The 20960-nt window shown below is 33.4% G+C and overlaps 1 protein-coding gene across 3 annotated transcripts in view; it reads left to right on the plus strand.

Moving 5' to 3' along the window:
* Positions 1 to 20960, plus strand: part of LOC143249324 (protein CBFA2T3-like) — a 52412-nt gene that overhangs the window by 20719 nt on the left and 10733 nt on the right. For all 3 annotated transcript variants that reach the window (XM_076498973.1, XM_076498952.1, XM_076498963.1), the window contains exons 2-8: positions 9432 to 9539; positions 13425 to 13663; positions 15619 to 15708; positions 16975 to 17162; positions 18155 to 18372; positions 19200 to 19264; positions 19701 to 19911. In XM_076498973.1, coding sequence (XP_076355088.1) covers positions 9446 to 9539; positions 13425 to 13663; positions 15619 to 15708; positions 16975 to 17162; positions 18155 to 18372; positions 19200 to 19264; positions 19701 to 19911 — 1105 coding nt within the window. In that variant the 5' untranslated portion in view covers positions 9432 to 9445. The remainder of the gene's footprint in view (positions 1 to 9431; positions 9540 to 13424; positions 13664 to 15618; positions 15709 to 16974; positions 17163 to 18154; positions 18373 to 19199; positions 19265 to 19700; positions 19912 to 20960) is intronic.

Consider the following 20960-nt stretch of genomic DNA (forward strand, 5'->3'; position numbering starts at 1 on the left):
GTAAAATGACGAAGTTCTATTAACAAAGAACTTTACATAGAAAAATGATGAAAGGTTTTTTTAACTAATAACTGCGGAAAATATTTCATTATTGATGATTCTTACAGAATCTATAAAAGGTAAAATTATTTCCAAGTCATCTATTGTAATGAAGTCTAACCTTTTAAAATCCCTTCCATGAAATTTCAGATATTTATTTCAGTTAAGAGTAACCGAAGTTGAAGAAATGCATATTGTTATCTGAAATTACAGCAACATTCTGTAACATACTTAACATTAGGAAAAGTGTTCAATAACATTTTATTTAACGTACACGTTGTACGTTCATTGATTCTACTGTTAGTCTTTCCTCGGAGTCAACATTACTGCTTGACTTCCTCAGATCTTTTACTGCTTTAATTTGAGGGTCAAATTTACGTAAAATTTCAAGAAATGTATTGTGTATTTTGGCAGTACGTGTTCATTCGCATATTTTTAGAATAATGGCAGGAACGTCACCTTATGGTCGGCTGTCAGTCAGGTCAGGATCATTGCGAGGTGAATGACGTGCTTCCCTCTCACGAAACAGCTCCTAACGTCTTCTAACAGTCTCTTGGCGAACAATTTCGGGTTTCTAACTGGCTTCTTGTCATTAGATCTTGGTGAGCAAGCCTATCTCTTTCTTGTTCTTTCTTTCTGTAACTTTCATATGTACATGTGTGTGTGTACGTAATCAACACTAAACCAGCAAGTGTTTTGTTGGATCACTTGTTTAACATCTGGAACGTTAATTAACATACATGGTACAGGGCGACAAATAAATATGTTGGTTTTACGGCAGTACACGAAGCGCTCTCGTGTTTTAGTTCTTGGACACTGGTCGGATAAGAATTTCGCAAATCTATTCTGGTGGTTCAGTGATAAGTCCGAGGTCTTATACCTCTAAAACTTAGGTTTCAATACACAAGATGAGGAAAAGATAAATCGCCCATTGTTTTTTTTTTTTTTTTTCTTTTGCTTATCAACAATAAAATAGAATCTTGCGAGATATTTTTCTAACTACATCAGTAAAAACTTAAAACTCCATTGTTTCTAATGCTTAATGTCTTTCCGTTTATATCATTTTCACTTTGTAGAATATTAATATTTTCGATGTGATTTCTGCTAAATGTTCAAAACGTAACAATGTCCTTTCAACTGTCCTTTGATACGTGTTCAATTTCTTTCACGACCACGTAAAATAAAATGATTCTTATGTGTCTCAGTTGGTTTCGTTGTATTTTTTTTTGTTTCAAGTAGTCTTCCTCCCATGAGAATCTTTGGTTTTGTTCTAGGATTTTGTACAGTTAACGAGAGTAATGTTAAAAGTTGTGCTTTTCGGTAAGGAGTTTCCATTTTCTGGCAAGGTTCTTACTGGTATGCTCAATAAAAGAGATATTAGCTGTGATAAAATTTTATAGGTTAATTTTGAATTAAAAATATCTCGATTTCTTTGCTAGTATTTTGGAAAATCACAATAGCTGTACTGATTATAACACTGAAACCTTCTCCGGACAAATATTCCGGAAATACTCTCAAACACTATTGTTTATAATCCATATCATTCCTCAAACACTATTGTTTATAATCCATATTATTACTCGCCGCATTTTTTACTTTTGTGAATAATTAACTTCTACACAAAATATAAATCATTTAACATGAAAATTCTGAGAATAGCAGTCATGCTCTGTAACTGTTTTTAAACACACGCCTTGCCTGAAGACGGCCCCTTCTTATTAGCTAAAACGTCGCAGATTTGTTGCTTAAAATTAGTCCATTGGAAAGCTGATCACAATATTTGTTATAATCATCTAAAAAGATCTTCGTCTCTTAATGCAGTGTACGTTTTAATAGGTAGAAGAAAAGACACAGAATAAAGTTTATTCTAAGTTTCAGAAAGTCAGAAATTCGGAGACGTTAGACTAAACCACTAGTTGAATAAAACGCAGTTTGTCTTTAGAATACAAATTTTTATTTCAAAATGTGTTTTATAGTTATTTGTAAGCTTAGTCAAAGGCACAAATAAAAGTTCTTTTGAGATATGAACACACATATTAGAACTTGAAATACTTTTATGTGCCATCTGAGTTTTGTCTAAACTTTATTTCTTTCTCGCAGTTTGTTCTTTTGTTCTGAATATAGAAATATTCTTAACTGTCATCCTTATACGTTGCAAAAGTCCACATTAAACGGCGGCTATATGTCTAGTTCAGATCTTGATGAAACGTTTTAAGTAACACTACAGTTTAAATATTTTTCAACTGTCCTAATCTATTCTATTGATTCCATGTTAAGATAAACTATACTTAATTAGCCCTTTATATTTTCATTAATGCCATATATCAGAGGTAGCAAGATTTAATTTAAAATTGTGCTAGCTGTCACTGATATATCCCTCCCCCATCAGTGGCACAGCGATACTTCTGCGTACTTACAACTCTAGAAACTGGTTTCGATACTCGAAGTGGGCCGAGCATAGATGACCCATTGTATAGCTTTGTGTTTAAACACAAACAAACCCTAACATAGAAAAGAAAGACTAAAAAATAAAGGCAACTAATCAACAACACCCGCCTCTGGTTCTTGAGCTACTATTTTCTTACTGAAGAGTGCTAATTCCCCGCCTCTCCAATAATATATTTACGTCTCCTAAATACAGAGTACGATTTTCTTTTATGTTTTTAACAAAGCGTTAAGGGAACATAAACTTTGGACTTCCATAGTTATAGTTCTAAACGCTAATCACTGTGTCGCATTCGGACCATATTTCTTCAGGGGGCTCTTAAACGTATAGTAAATACTGGTCTTGAGAGTGTGACTTTAGTTTTAATTAATGTTTTAAACAGCGTCAACCTTATGAGAATTTTTACTTACTTTGTTTACAATATGCCCCCTCGTTAGAACAGCGGTAAGTCTACGGATTTGCAACGCTAATTCAGGGTTTCGATTCCCCTTGGTGGGCTCAGCTGATAGCCCGATGTGGCTTTGCTATAAGAAAAAACACACACACTTGTTTACAATATTTTCGATATGACATATAAGGAAATCATATTAGACAATCTTAAAAGAGCTTATATTTTTCTATTTACACTGAGTTTGCAAAATTTCTTACAACAGGCCTAGAAGAATTCAACCTCCTTCAAGCCGGCAATAACTATATAACAAATATTCATGGTTAATCTAGGTTTTCTTTTGTTCCATAACATTAATAAAACAGAGAGAGAAAAACAGAACAATTGGACGCTTTGTTGTTATTTGCTTTTTTGTTTGTTTTTCAAATAACTTTTTGTTTATGTTAAATTTACGATTAAACCAGAGTTTGTAATAAATCAAAAATTTACTTGATCGAAAACTGAACCTATGCTTGTACTACGTGTTATGATAAAATCTGTTAGGGACACATAGGGTAAAATGAAATAAAATTATTTGAATAATCTGACTACTTCAAAAATCCACAATATATTCATACAGAAATGCTCAGGAACAAATTCCTGGCATTCTATGGAACTGATGGTATCCAAAATTATTGAATTTTAAACTGTCTGTAACATTTTTATCATATTTTCAAATTGAAAAGATGTACGCGTTCAAAGATTTGTGATCTTTTTACCTCTCATCTTATTATTAATATTTTATGTGAAAATGATGTTGTCTGTTATTAACCTCAAATCTACACAATGGGCTGTCTGTGCTCTGTCTACCATGGGTATCGAAACCAGGTTTTTAGCGTTGTAATTCTGCTGTGCCACTGTGGGGCTATGAAAATGGAAATTTTTGCTGCCCTTAAACTCCATTTTTTTTAGTAAATAAATTAATATCAGATGGTTTTTATTTATTATATAAAGAAACTCAATACAGAATTGTATCTACACAAAACAGGATAAAGTAAACGATTTTGTGTTCAAACATTTCGTTTATGTGATCATTACTGATAAAGTTGATGCATTATTTTGTGCGACATTAGCATACTGAATGAGTAAGAGTGAAGAAAAATAAGGTTCGTGCACTTGGTTCTAAAACAGTAAAAGCTGGTAATGAAGGCCTTTCTCCTTATTAATTCATCACAGGGCTGGTCAAGGTGTGTGTTAACCAGTTGGGTGGGAGCCACAAAATACTACCAGGTGTTGCACACGACAAAGTCTAAACATAAGTAATTATGAACATCACCATCAATGAGTTAAGCCTAATCCACTTCCTGCATATTTTCCAATTGTCCACTTCAACTTTTATTTCGGATAAAAATATAAAAATATATTATAACAGCTTACACTGGGCTTTCGTGTTTGGGTAAGAGAAGTACAGAGTATTGGTATATTTCTACTTTATAACTTTTCGTACATCTGTAGCAATACCACTAGTCAGTGCAAATCTGTTGGATGTCAAGCACAACGAATAATATAGGATGCGTAGGGAACATACTGTACAGTCAGACGTTGTTAAATACATCATTCGTACCAGAGACTTATACTTTCACTGTGAGTTGAGTGTAATATAGTTGGGCTTACCTTTCATCTTGAAAGTATAATACGAAGAAACTGAGCTTATCTTACCATCAACACTCAACTCCATGTATATAGATTGATAAAAATAAATCAATCGTATCTTTGGATAATTCGGGTATTTATATGATGAAACTCGAATGTGAACTCTAACCTTTAAATGTTCACTGTCACATACAAATTTGCATAGCGTAGCATGGAATTACTAAGTAAAGAAGAGTATACTTTGAGATAACATATGGTAATAGATAATCTAGGATATCTACATTACTACCTGTTTGCGTACTACATGAAACTACCGTTTATTTTTGTCACATGCTGTTTATTTCATAAGCGATAAAATTTTGTGGGCTAAACAATTATAGATAACCCGGTTGTTATTGTTGAAGCACATCTGTCTGTTCGACCACCTGCCGTTTTAATTAAGTAACCAAATAAGAGAAAGTAAACCTTCAGTGAGAATTTTTATTGTGTGTTTATCGTTTAGTGAAATTTACATGTAAATCATACTACACCGAAACTCTTACTCATACGATACTGGAAACGATATTCAACCCCCAACGTCGCGAAATTTTTATCCTGTGAGCATGGAGATTTGCAATAGGGGTCACGATTTTCCCGTCACGGAGAACGTTATGATTACGTCACACGCAGATCAAATGCGCTGGCGGCAAGGGTAATCGGCTAGCAAGGTATAATTTCTAAAGTCAAATGTTGCCGAGTGTTAAGGCAACAAAATCAAGAAAACAAGTTAAAAAGAAATGATGTCACATATTAATAATCATGAAGCTGAGTAATATAGAATAAGTTATGGAGTTTGAGACTGAATTAGTTAAAAAGAGGGAGAAAACAACTGAAATAAGAGGGAAGCCTCAATTACCGCGGCTATAATTGTATTTAAAATCAGTCAGGAGATGGAGTTGTGAGCTAAAAGTGTGTTCTTTAAAAGAAAACTCTGAGCTAGGCCGTGGATAAAAAAATCACAACTCAGTCGCTAAATAATACTGCTTATTGAAAAGAGTAATTTATCTAGAAATTCCTAATTTATGAATCATCATTAACTAAAGAGCCAACTATTTAAACATGTGATTTATAATTTTTCGCTAATCAAGTAACTGAGTATGCAAGTGATTTATAAGTTATTATTAGCTAAGTTACTACGCATGAAAATAAGTGATTCGTCTAAAATCTCCTGTCTAATAAGTTATTCCTAGCCAAATAACTTAGCAACCTACTATCTATGCAAAACTATGGGCGATTAGGATGTAACGAGCTTTGTGGCAAATACTTATTTGCATTTGTAATATTCAAATAACATGTTTGTTCTTTTGAGCTTTTCCCCAGATGGTGTCTACTTGTTTGTTTAACATTGTTTTTTTCTGTTAGTTGTTACAATACAAACAAATTTATATACTTGAAAAAATGAAACAACAACCTCTGCTTAAATGCCTTGCCAATCAAATTATAATCTGAAGGTCACGGGTTCGAATCCCCGTCACACCAAACATGCTCGCCCTCTCAGCCTTGGGGGCGTTATAATGTGACGATCAATCCCACTATTTGTTGGTAAAAGAGCAGTCCAAAAGTTGGGTCTCACACTGCTAAGTTAGGGACGGCTTGCGTAGGTAGCTCTCGTGTAGCTTTGCGCAAAATTCAAAACAAACCAAACCAATCAAGTTAAATAGTATTACTGAATAAAGAATGCCTTTCAAATAGGGTTTCTCTTCATTTTGGGCCCACCGCTAGTACAGCGGTATGTCTTCGGACTTACAACGCAAAATCAGGGTTCGATTCCCCTCGGTGGGCTCAGCAGATAGCCCGACGTGGCTTTGCTATAAGAAAATACACACACACACACACACACTCTTCATTTTGCCAATAATAATTTTATTCTTGCTCTATTCCTCATCCATAGTGTTGAGTACGACGAAATTTGACTTTTTTTTTCGCGACTGACTTGGGAAGAGTTCGTTGGGCAATGTATAAATGACTATAGATGTCAGTGATCAAATGTTGTGGAGTACATGCCAATTTTACCATTTCTGTATAAAATACATTGTAGTTTAAACACCTCTTTTTGTGGGCCTGACATGGCCAGCTGGTTAGGGCGCTTGACTCATAATCTAAGGGTCGCAGGCTCGAATTCTCATCACACTAAACATGTTCACCCTTCAGTCGTGTGATCAAACGCACTATTTTTTGGTGAAAGAGTGGCTCCACCTGTCTTCCCTCTATTCTTACACTGCTAAATTAGAGACGGCTAAAGCAGATAACCCTCGTGTAGCTTTGCGCGAAATTCACAAAAACAGACATAGATATATCTGACATTTAAACAATTTTTACCAATAAACTTTGATAAGTAATACAAGATATTAAAAAGAAAATGATAAAGGTACTGACCCGTCATGTTGTCAACTGCTGACTTGTAAGAGGTACAAGAAGGTCTGTTATCACTACCTGTATATTGTTCTATTCATTTCCGATTTTTGTTAAGAACCCCGTACGATACTTTGTTTTCCAGCTGTCTCATTTCCTCTCAAGTCGAGCCCGACATGGTCAGGTGGTTAAAGCACTCGACTCGTAATTTGAGGGTCGCGGGTTCGAATCCCCCTCAAACTAAACAATGTTGCCCTTTCAGCCGTGAGGGCGTTATAATGTGACTGTCAATCCCACTGGTCGTTGGTAAAAGAGTAGCCCAGAAATTGGTGGTGGGTGGTGATGACTAGCTGTCTTCCTTCTAGTCTTACACTGCTAAAAAAAACAATCCTTTGAAGTTTTATAAAGTACCTTTCATTGTTCAGGTTTTGTTTTATCAGTGTGTGAGGATCAATATACTAGGTTTGATATAGGGGTTCCTTTAAAAGTTTATAAGCTTCGTCCTTTAGATTCACCTCTGCATGAACTCCTATATACGTTCAGGCAATGGTCTTTCCATGCAATTACTTTGCTGTCTGTTGTTAATCTTGGGACTAATCAACTGGTACAGCGGTAAGCCTACGGATTTACAACACTAAGATCAGGGTTTAGATTTCCCTCGGTGGACTCAGCAGATTGCCTGATGTGGCTTTGCTAAAACACACACACTAATCACTATGTATTTTATGTAGTACACCCAGCAAATCAGTTGAAAATATGTTAGTGGCACTGTCTGTTTGTGGTTCATTGCTTTCAGCAGCCCAGAAGAGAGCTTACTCTGTGGCTTTTACCTTCATAAAATATTAATAATTAAGAGCATAAATATGTGTTTAGATCGCGGATTAAAATTTCCAATACGGGGGATAAGGGTATCATTTTAATTAACTGAAAACAAAGGAATGTAGATCAGTTTAGAGCACCGGGACCATTCAGAAAGAGGCCTACAATAATTCGTATCATAGTAGTGGTAAGAAAAATGTGGCATTTTGTAACAAATGAAAATTCATAAAAGTCAATGACGAAAGCCGTCTACTTACCTCAGGCAACAGCACGCAACATAACTAAGATGGATCTATGAAAACAAGGCCAAGAGAGTAAGGGTTCACCAAAATGACGCTTCGAGTCCTACTTTCTTTTTAAGGCAAAGCATACTTCAGAAAGCTAAAACATTAAACGGGTATTCATGCATATTCAAAACTTAAGTATACATTTTTAAAGAGTTTTCTTGCATGCATGTCAATATCTTGTCGTTTCATTTCTTTTGATTATTTCGGAAATAAACTTTAAAACATTAATAATTTGAAAATAGCCTCGTTAAATACTGTACGTGTGAAGTAAAGCAGATTTTGTACAACTTTACGTATCTTTTTTTTTTTTTCAAGTGTTACACACTCTACTCTTGAAAGTTATTTCTGTATGAGTGGCATACAGACATGACGTAATTTGAACAATTACACAGCACGTTGAATGTGAGTTAAGCCTACTGTATGCACATTATTAAGGTGTCACATAGAAGTGTTTTTCTTTTAGCAAAGCCACAAAGGCTATCTGCTCAGCCCACCGAGGGGAATCGAACCCCTAATTTTAGCGTTGTAAATCCGGAGACATACCGCTGTACTAGCGGGGGGCATCACGTAGAAGCACATTGATATACGAGCTCTAAGGAAATGTTAGTAGTTACATATGTTTCACAGCTTGGAGATAAAGTTCAGTTTTATCTAAGTATTTAAGATTATAATTGTACACACCCGTACAGTATTTAGACACTTGTAGGATAATTTAACAGTAGTGTATAAATAATTGTGATGGTAATATATATATATATATATATGAACAAAGTTTTCTATTATACTTTGATAATATTCAATGAGTTGTAACAAAATAATGATTAAGAAAAATCGTTAATAGCTACATTTTGTGATTACTGTACCATTGGATATAGTTTTAATTTACTCTGTGGCATACACTAAAACAGGGCGACACTGTTATAGTTTTAACTTATTCTGTGACATCCATCAAATCGCGTATATATATATATATACCGTTGTAGTTTAATGTATCCTGTGTCATACATCAAAATAAGCATATATACTGCTATAATTTTAATTTATCCTGTTGCATACACTAAAATTGACATAACAGTAGGGCTTTAGTGTATTCTCTACCTGAAATGAGACAAATTATATTCAGATGAAGTGGAGAAGAAAATAGAACTCGACCCCTCTGTGTACAGATTATAAAATAACATCAATCCATTTTGAAGTTAATTTGTTGTGTTGTCAATTGTATAATTTCTGTCAAAACATTACTTTTATTACTTATTTATATATTTATATTTGTCTTATCTTACGAAGCATACGTTTATCTCTTCTGTATTCTAATTAGATGCATGCTCTAATACTTTAATACTCAAAAAACGTAACATTACATGTGAAAAATTCGCATATGTGAAATTTATTATTAATATCTGTACTATTCATTCTCACTCGAATTTAGCGAACTGCAAAAGAATGCCCGATTCTATGGACAGTAATGCAAAGCAAGCGACATCTAGCGCCAGTGTATGTGAACAAGTGACGAATCATAAAATGCACACGGTACAAGGTAAGGTGAAGTTCTCGATTTCAAAGTAAGAACACTATTTTGGTAATTGCTTACAGGAAAAAATTCTGAAATATTTATATTTAAATGTTCTTTAGATATTGACATTAATAAAGAAAATATTAATTGAATAAAAGAGAAAAAAATCAACTTTCAACTAATTGAAACATCTTTGTTATTTAACAGAATAAATGAGACAACCACCATGGTAACACAGAACAGGTTAAGACCTATTATTTTTCTAGGAATTCATATTAACGTGATTCTCAAAGCTCGTACATCGTCTTTATAAAACACAATAAGTTAGCGGTATATGTTGACATGGTTACCTGATAAAGTGGACAAATCTTCTTCCATACAGAACATAGCGCAGCGATTAAAATTGTCTTGGTGACTGAAAACTTGACACATTATTTTCCTTAATGGAATATAGCTTTTAATATATACTGACGCAGATACTGAAAGTAGACACATCTCCTTTTTGATAGAAGACAACCAGTAATACATATTGATATTGTTAGGCAAAGTGGACATAACCTTTTCTTAATGGAACATAGTCTAGTGGTATGTATTGATATTGTTAGTCAAGGTGGACATATCATTTTCTTAATGGAACGTATTCTAGTGATATGTATTGATATTGTTGATCAAAGTGGACATATCCTTTTCTTAATGGAACATAGTATAGCGACATGTATTGACATGGTTAGTCAAAGTAAAGAAACTCTCTTCTCTTTGTAAGATGATAATCTAATGACATTTTTACATGGTTACGCGAAGAAGACGCATCGTTTATTTGAAACATGATAATCTAGACATGCACGTTGAGATGGTAACACAGAATAAAGACACCATTTCTGTTCTTTCTGCATTGAACATGACAATCTAGTACAGGTATTGGTGTGATAATACAGACTTAAGACACTTTATTTTTGTGATTGGAACATGACAGGATAGTGATACATATGGATATCATTACACGCAACTAACAGAGTATTTTCTTTATGTATGAGATATAACGATCTGATTATTCATATTTTAATAGTTACACAGAGTACACACACTTTTTGTTTTTATTTTGAATATATTTAAATACGTGACCTTCGACACGGTGACACAGAGTTAAGACGTTTTTTTTCTTTTCTATGGATTAGAACAAAATAAACACACTGTCGTGGTTACATTATGTTGACACGTATTGTCTCACTGACGAGATATATTAGAAGGTAACATAAAAATAGAGGTCCTGCTGATGGTTTTGGACACAACAAGAAAGTCAGTATAGAAACATACAGAAAGGTAATCAGATAATGATAAATTATCATGATAAGTAGATTGGTAGAGGAGAACTTGTAGAGTAGAAATGACACATAAAAAGAGTAAAAAGTAGAAAAAAACATTGAATAGGAAGGTGCTGGAGAACACTACCGAATGGTAGCGATTTTAATCAGTTTAAACCAATGCTGAGGGTCACGGGATTGAATTCCCCCCACACCAAACAAATATCAGGAGGTATGAAGTTCATTCATAAGAGAAAATAATTTCAGTTTGGAAACATGTTAGTAAATTTTCTGTTCCACATCTAACTATTATTTTTCTTCTCTGAAGAAATGAAAGACGGATGGTCATATTGGGATATTTACGGATATTGACAGAAATGTTAAACACCTTCGTTTTTCTTTTCCGTAAATTAGTTTTCCTAATGAGGTGGCGCTTAAAAAGGTCCTCATGGAATTGGAATTAAATACAATGTTAAGCATAATTAGTCCTGTTCATACCTTGTCCAGTGATTGTGTAGTAAGCCTGAAAGGTAAATAATTAAAATAACTTATATAGAAAGACTAGGAAATGTTACTGAAAGTATAAGTTCGAACACATTCAGCAAAGCAAGACAAATGACAAAACACACAAGTGAATATGTGAAATAAAATGTGATTTTATTTGTTTGTCTTTTTGTTACGGCTGGCTTTTGTGTTTTATTTTAGGCTTTTTACCCGTTGCATGAGTAGGGGCCCAGCATGGCCAAGTGATTAGGACGCTCAACTCCTAATCTGAAGGTCATAGGTTCGAATTCCCGTCCCATCAAACATGCTTGCTCTTTCAGCTATGGGGACGTTATTATGTGATGATCAATCCCACTATTCGGTGGTAAAATAGCAGCCCAAGAGTTGGCGGTTGGTGGTGATGACTAACTGCTTTCCCTCTAGTCTTACACTACTAAATTAGGAAAAGCTAGCGCAGATAGCCCTTAACTTTGCACTAACTTCGAAACGACAAACAAACCAGCTGGATTAGGAGAGAAGGCATTCTAGCCACCACTATATGACAAAATACAAAAGTTACACAAGACAGAAGCGAAGAAAGGTAACAAGAAAGAACGAAAATTGTGTAACTATCACGTTTCTATAGCCAAACCGTGGTCCTAGTACACTTTCTCACAGTCTTTAGATTATCTATATTAATGATCATTTCATATAAATATATTCAGATCATTCAAACATGTACAGGTTTCTATCAATGTGCAAACATGTCCTCTATGAATGAATATCATAGCACGTGATCTTTATCTGAACGGGAAAATCAGAAAATGTTCACTCTCTAGTTTCCTTTAGTTAACAAGTAAATGATTGATTACATGTAGACACTGTAAAATGTGATTGCATTAAATCGTCACTCTCGTCATGGGAAGTTGTGTCTTCTATAGTAGATGTATACACAGATAACTGATTTAAAAATGTGTTTTTTATCTTTAACGTTTTTGTTCCGAGTGATACATGTGTTTGTGGTCAATTCGGACGTACTTTAGGAAATCAAAAACCTCTGTTTGTTGACGTTATACTTACCAGATGAGAGTATCACGCCATTGCTAATGATTGTTAATAAATATTAGAAAAAAAAAACACATTAGAGAAGGAAAAGAGATGCATGTGCTACGTTAATTACAAATTAGTTCATTTTTGGCAAAATATTCTTAATTATTTAAAATTAAAATAGAAATAAAATAGTAAAGATAATCACATATCATACTGAAAAAGAAAACATCGTTTCACTGAACTAAGCATAGGAAGGTTACAGCGATAAAAAAGACATATTGAGAAAGGAAGGCCAGAAAGCTGCTGCACTATGCTGTTAACTAACCAAAAACATTACATCGCTTTATGGAGCTTACAAAAATAACGTATTAGGTAAAACAACTGAAAACCATCTACGTCAGTGGAAATTAGGCAACACCTGTAATGTCTCTTTACTTTACCACGATACTGTAAATTGGAACATCAAGTTCCGTTATGTATGTGAACATGTTAAAACGACTTGTTTGTATGTACGTTTTACACCAATTTCAGGAATAAGGTCTCACTCCTTACTTCGCGTCACAAGTTGTCTTGCTGCTTTCTTATCGGACAAAAAAATATTAAAAACTCAGTGAATCACAACTGTTCATTTTGTGTAGAGCTACGTCACTTGCAAGACTGTTAAACTTAGTGTTCGTTCAGTCAGAAGAGAAAGAGAACTCTGTGCAGTGAGCAATTCCTGTCAAGTTTATTTCAGTCAAACTTTAAAATATGGAGGATTTATAAAGTAATAGATGTTTCTGACGTTTTTCACAAGAAAATCTTAAGACTAACAACAGTCTTCCGTGGAATCTTTAAGATATGTTGAAAACTTCTATCGATTTTGTATTGAATTTACGTTAGATATTTATAGTAATTTGGGAATGTTTGAGCAATGTTAATAAGGCATTATAACATTAATGTGTATATACACAGAGAGATAGGACCTGGTTGAATGTTTCGGTACACATAGTGCGTTAAGTTGCGAAAGACTTTTATCTGTGTGTGTGTGGGGGGGAACTTATAAAGTTTTTTTTGTTTTGTTTTCTGTCTGCAGCTATGACTGGAACAGGCTCTCCTCACACAACCAGTATAGAAACACCACCTTCTCCACCGATTAGTCTACCGCTATCTACTACCATGGTTTGTGGGATTCCATTTTCAGATGTTCCCTTGACTTGTAACTTACGTCAGTTGAGCAAACTAAAACGGTTTCTATCAACTCTTCAACAATTTGGAAGTGAAATCTCACCGGACGTAGGTGAACGTGTACATGCTTTCATCATGGGCTTAGTAGTAAGTTTCTGTCCTGAATTATCCTCTAAATATATAAACAATTTTAACTTATTTTTAATTCAATTAAACTAACTGATCAGGGTACAATCGTCAACTAACTTTCACAGATTATTATTTGTAATCTACAGTAATTTTTACACAAAATAAACATATACTTTCATAATTACATTACTTGAGCATTGCACCTAACAAATTTTGAGAAACACCGATAAAAGCTTTTTCTGTTTTTCTTCATGATAATAAATTTATCATCATAAAACTAAACATCAGTGAATTAAAATAACTGCAAAGCGCTTTGGTGTCAGTGTTATATTGGTGTTATTTTGCTAATGCAGACGATTAGATACAGAGGGCTGAGAACGTTATATTAAAATCATTTTATATATGAAAGTAGGCAAACCACGTGACACCCACGGCCGAATTAAAATCATGATGAAACGAAATGTACGAGAACTGCATTTTGACATCGTTTGGCGTTTCGCAGCAATGTGATGTCACCGAAAATTCATTGCTATTCGGAAGGGTGTGTAACAGCTCTTTCAGATGCAAAATATTCATACACTCCGATCATAAATAGATGTAACGATTGGTGGGATTAAGAATTTTCAAGAAAGAATATTCTTTTACTGATTTGCATTTGAAAACAAAGGACTGTGGATGAACTTGGGGAAAATATGACCTTCCAGAAAGTTACCTGCAACAAGTCATACCTCAGCTATGCTAAGCAGAGTCTGTATCTTATAGCTAAGTAAATCCGCGAACTTAAAGGTCAATTTAAAAAGCCACCTAAGTGACAGTAGCAATATAACCAAAAAGTATTTCTTTCTGGATACGAGGCCAACAAGGAAGGACTTACAAATATAAGGCTTTTGGTCACACCTTCTGTTCAGCGGTTGCATACTTCAAACAACTGAAGAATGAAACAAGTATTCATAGTATTCTATCCAAATACTTCCCGTTAAAGCAACCATATTTCCGTGCAATCGGACTATTAAAATAGTCAGTGAGAAATCATTGTTGTCGTACAATAAGGGGTTTTGAATAGCTAGCGGAAAGGAACAGTGTGCGTTGAACATGACAGCCTTACGATGGAGTCTTTTATAATGGAAACTGTGTTATTCTCAAGAAACACGATTGTCAGATATAGCATTACCAGATGTAGCGACATGGATCGTAACGATGTAATGAAACTATATGATCATTTCAACATAGCTTAGTTAACCTATGTGTATTATTAGCTCGTGTTTACAAGTTTCTTTTGATCCAAATTTAGTACGTATTACACAAACCACAACTAGCACGAACAAAAAACCGCAACTTTAAAACTTCTAAATTTTAGAATGTGAACACATAACAATATATTAGTACAAACAATTCGCAGCAGAAGTTAAAGCTTTAACGAGTAAAGAAATAAAAGGATGAAGAAATTGATATATTTTATCATTATTTTTACCTCGACAACCTTTTATGAACGCGGGCCAATTATACATATATAGAAAATGTTAGCATTGTGTAGGATCAGTGTCCGTCATATAATCTTTAATACCAGTACATGAACTTAAATGTGTATGTTTACTTACATACAATAAACAGAATTAATAATTCGATCAGCTTGAACCTAAAATCGATCTTAAAATTCTCCATAGTCGTGACTTCTTCCTTTATTTATCTTATATAGCCAAGAAACTTGAGCTGAGCAATAATGGTGACCTTACGGTTTGCACTGGTAAAGTCAATTTTTGGCAGGTCAGCCAAACCATTGCCACAAGTCACTTGGTAACCCACGGATAAAAGGTTGCCACAAACTGTTCTAACTTTTTCCCGTGTGTTTGTTAATATTCTACTTTTTTTACCTCAGTAATTAAAACTTTTTATCGGGATGTAGGATAAAGGTTGTGTTTACTAAATTAGTCTTGTACCAGTTTATTTTACTTAAACCAGTTTCTTACTCCTAGAATTCTTCATTAACCATTGAAGAATTTCACCAGAAGGTTCAAGATGTTACAGGTTATCCTCTTCGTCCTTTTGTAACTCCGTTCCTGAAGGTATCGTACAAAGTGTACTTTAACATTGAATTTAAAATTCCATAAATTAATGAACCGTTTTTACACCATCGTATTGTTATTTATGGTTGTAAGATAAGGCGGGATAATTGTTCGTTATTCATATTTTAAAAAAATACATTGTAGTACTTAGATGTTTTTGTTATGTTAGTGACTTGCACGAAAATTAAACAACCTTTCATGAGTTTGCTTTTAAAACTGTAATTGTAATAATTCATTTCGTCTTTTATAGCAGGCTTCTGTAACTTTGTGGCCTCAAAATTAATTCTGTCATATTGCTGTTAAGTGCGATATGCTTTGTTAGAGCTATTGTGATTCACATTGATTTCAGCTACATATACATTTTCCTTAAAACTACAGTTTATGAAGAGTTTTCAATGTGTCTTTTTCCTTTTATGAATTAGCTATCCTAATGAAAATTGAGGATGGTTCAAGCATAACTCATTATATAATGGGACTGTATTGTAGCAGCTAAGTTACCGTGAATGTTGAGTATTTATATCATAGTTAATAAAACTTGAAATATGACACTAAGCCGCACCTAGCGTATAAAATGCTAGCTTTAAACTAATCATATCTTATGCTTTGGTCTGGAATATTTGTGAAGTATTGTGATTGCGGTCTAATAACCTGTGGTAACGTCCTTGTCTTCAGTGAATAAACTGGCAGTTCTCGATTGTCAAACGTTATTATTCTTGATCAAGATACTGGGTAATTGAAGTTCTTGCAAATCAGTAGTTTCATATGTATCAGTTATAGTTAAAAGTAAATGTACACGTTATTTATTATTATTATTTTTTTTGCGTTTGTGTCTTAAATGGACTAGTAAATGGTGTTAAAATAACTTCAAATTTACACATTTTATGCCAATATGAAAAAACATAACACCTCGTGTTGAGCAAATATTAGGAGGTATGAAGTGTATTCATAAGGGAAAATAATTTCAGTTAAAAAATTGTTAGTACATTTATTTTTCCACTATTAAACATTTTTATTCTTCTCTTAAGAAATGAAAGATGTAATTGTATTAATATTAAATTAAATAGTTTTCTTTACAATAATATCAGTTTTTCATGAAGTATTCTAAAAGTTGACCTAATATAAAGTGAGACAAGTGTAATTTACGTATTAGTTTTTACCTTCCTTATAATTTTAATATATTGTGCAGTACAGTTATGTTCCTAATATTAACGCCGTGAAAGTAACTAACTTTTACTGTAATTAAACTTTTTAACAACTTTTTTCTAGTCTCATTTGCCGATGTTACACTCTGAAATACTACATTTTGCTCGGCTAGCCAAACAGACACCACAGCAATATCTAAGACAGTACGAACAAGCCGTTTTGGATTCAGCAGCGCATCCTAGTGGAGAACCTTTTGAGATATTCCAACTAGACAGCAAAGAAAATAGGAAAAGACCGACACCTTCTGACAGGTTGATAGCGAGAATAGTGGTTTACTGCTCACTAATATTAGTACATTATGGTTCATTAAGGATTGTGTACATCATAAGCGTGACAGTCAATCTCTTAACGCGCATTGTAGGTGATAGGGTGCTACTGGTACATAGTTCGGAAATATAGGTAGCAACAGATAGCCTGGTACAAATGCAAATATGTTATGATTATCAATTCCTTTATATTAAGTTAGGCGTGAGAACTCAATTTTCCTCAGCCTTATATTTTAGTAACATGAATTAGTTAGAGAATCTCTAACAAGAAAATTTCCTACAAATAAACTAAAGAATTCTGTTCTCGCTCAGGTTTACAAGCATTTTGTGATTTATCCTAAAAGTTTAATAGCTTTTTAATTTTTTTAAAAGTAAAAAGTAAAAAAAAATCATTATCCTTGCAATTCCTTACTAGTAACATTTCAAAATTTTTACAGAAAATTATTGAAGATTATTGTTAATTAAGTCAGATATTACATGCAATTATTTCCATAGTCAGTGAGTGTATCTCTTAAATAAAATACGTTGATGAGTAACACATTTATTAGCATTAATCCTAGTAGCTTTGTATGTGAAGTGAAATATAGCTGCAAAAAATAAGTTTATATAATGTTATACCAAATACAATATTTAAAATTAACCTTTCTTACATTTAATTCATAGGAGAGATCAAGTTTAATTATTATGATTCTTATAAGATCACTTATTTTAATAGTTATGGATTATGAAGAAAGGAAGAATAAAAAGATAACGAGACGAGAGTACAGGAGATCATGTCAAAATTAAACGTTAGAGTAACATGTAGAAAGAAAATGTAAAAAACAAGAAACGGAAATTAAATTCTCACAAGGAAGTTACTGAATTAGTGTTACATCATGTGTGTACCTATAAATAATTAACTACAACCTTTCTGTGTGTATGTTTTTCTGGAAGAAAAATAACTATTAATAAGATTTACTGTTTGTGCTTAATATAAGTGATTCTAGGCGACAAGTTGAAAATAACGGATATAATGACACAAGCTCTGAGGGACCTTATCTACCTAAACGCCATCTCACGTTACCGAACCTCAACATTGGATCTCGATTAAGTCCTGCAGTAACAGCCAATAGTGCGCATTCTAACATGAGTTTTAGGTTCGACAATTCTTATGTGTTCAGAATGAGAGAAAGAGATCGATATGAGAGATACGAACGTAAGTTCTATGGTTATTTTGTATGGGGTAATAAGAGTTCTTACAACTATGAAAATTATTATCATTTCTTTTAAGGAGTTGAGTATTTCAACTCGCGCTTTCTTTTGATATGTGCATCAGTTTTGGCAAATGATGATAATTTAGTATCTTCAGTGGCAGAGCGGTGTGTATGCGGACTTATAACGCTATCGATACCAGTGATGGGCAGAGCACAAACAATCCACTGTGTAGCTACAAAGAAACATTATTTTATAAACTTGTGAAACACTGAAAATCACGAAAGGTGGAAATATCCTGCTATCCTATGTAGCGCGATTTAACAAAGCATTTTTTAAAATTATGTTAGGAATGAAACCAGGTTTCTTATGAAAAATAACACTACATATTGCACCTTGCGCTTAGCGATGATGACGTATTAAAAATATTTATAAATTCATTTTACTACCACCTTAAGTGTTAATAGATTTTTACACTTTGCATTGAAACTCTTACACCTGAAGATCGAGATGATGTAGGCTTCAGTATTTTATAGAAACAGCCTAGTTAGTGATATAATGTCTTAAAAAGACAATGGACCATAAACAGTTAAGGAGTTGCTAAAAAAACGAAGAAAAACTGTTAACTTTAAAAGTACTACAACTTAAAGTATTCCATTGGTGAGTGTGGTAAGACTTTTCTCTTAAGCCTTAAAGAACCCGTTAAATGTTAAAATAAAAAAATAACATTTTATCTTTTTTTGTGATTACTTTGCTCTTACTTATCATAATTTAAAGGTCTTTAAAGGTCTAAAGAATGATTATCTAACAATATATATATTTACTTCTTAGGAACCTTTCAAAGAGAAGTTTTAGAAGAACGAGACATGGAAGATGAATGGAAAAACATATACACCGTACGTGTTGGTTTTCTGGCACACTAGTTTATATAACTTTTTTTCTTCTCCTCTTTGCAAATTTAAGAATGGGAACTTACGTAATGTTTCACTTCGTGAATTAAATGTAAGTTCTTGGATTCTTAACAAAGAAAATTATAAGTATAGCTTTAGCTTAGTCGAACATATTTGAGATGGCAGGATGTCGATTTGCTTGAATTAGTTAGTTGTATATATCAAACCATGATGCGTCGTTTGAAAAACAAGAACAACTATTATGTCACATGAAAGAAGTTTTTATTGACATTGTACATTGATTTAGAATCGTTACGGGGGATTCCTCACTAAACTTAAAGATAAATTGTATACAGTTGATGAGTTTTGTTTTTCATCGACTTTTTAAAATATAACTAACGTATATCGAAACAGAAGCTGTTGATATAATATTTTATGTCAGATGCTGAATTGTATTCTTGGAATGGTGGACAAAACAAAACGGGCTCTAGCGATCTTACAACAACGAAGTCAGGTAGAATGGAACGAATTCTCCCCGTGGACTCGAAGACATTTAGAAGTTGGGGAATTTGATATGAAAAAACCAAGCAACGATATTTTGACTCGTTGCAAGTCGGCTGAGGAACGTGTTTCTGAGGTTCGCAGGAGAGCTGGTATGTTTTTAATGTTTAATGTCTTTACGTTCTCAGTAAGAAATCTAATTTATTTGAGTTGTAGCTGTAAGAGTTTGTTGTACAATTGAAAGTAAAACTGAAGGAGTTCCAGAAGAAGAGACACTAGATTTTAAATTTGGCTGCAAAATAGCACTTAGCCAAAATATAATTATACTAAAGACTATTCAGTCATTATAATTAAGCAAAGAAGAAGGGTCTATAAGCTAGAAAGTTTGCCTGCAAGTGACATGGGAACTACCATAAGCATATTTGCAGGAATTATGCAGCTATTACCATAACTTTCTTTTTGTGCATTTGTAACAAACCACATGTGTACCAACTTGCACAGTTTTTTCTCATAGTCTCTTACTTTGCGCTCATTTTTTACTGTGCACACCATCTATAAACTGCTTTTGTTTTTCAGCATGTTATTTACCATGTGATAAGTATTAAACTATGATATTTATAATATTATTACATTAGATACTTTCCCATTAAAACTACTAAATACTTATGATACATTTTGGTAGTTGAATATCAGTCGTAATCATTGTTCATAGCCTATATAATCGGTTCAGTTTAATTATTTATTAAAGACATTTTTATCAATCAACAGTAATTAGTTTATACCTTACAACAGGGTCATTAATGTGGTGGCGTCTTTAGTTAGGTATGATTCGATAATAGAACTTTTTTTTCAAAAGACTAGAGTGTTGTCCACTCTTTCGGGGTCTCACCCATTAAACGTTTTAGTTATTTACTTCTTTGGATGCTTTGAAGATGGGTATCCAGGATTTTTATAACATAATGATAAGCTTTTTTATTAGTTAAATGAAGGCAAAAGACATTTTTATATTTCTCTTACAATATACACATCTCATTATTTAAGTATTATCCCATGTTATTGTATGGTAGTCTTTTCTGGCATGTTAGACTATTGTAGATATGTGTGTACTGCAGGGTCTATAATGTATATCCCTGATCCCTAATTCAGACCTTAGTTTTTTTTATAATGTGTTGGAGTCCACATTTACAAACGACCATGCATG

The sequence above is a fragment of the Tachypleus tridentatus genome, chromosome 1, assembly GCF_004210375.1.
Source record: "Tachypleus tridentatus isolate NWPU-2018 chromosome 1, ASM421037v1, whole genome shotgun sequence".
In the NCBI taxonomy this organism is placed as follows: Eukaryota; Metazoa; Arthropoda; class Merostomata; order Xiphosura; family Limulidae; genus Tachypleus; species Tachypleus tridentatus.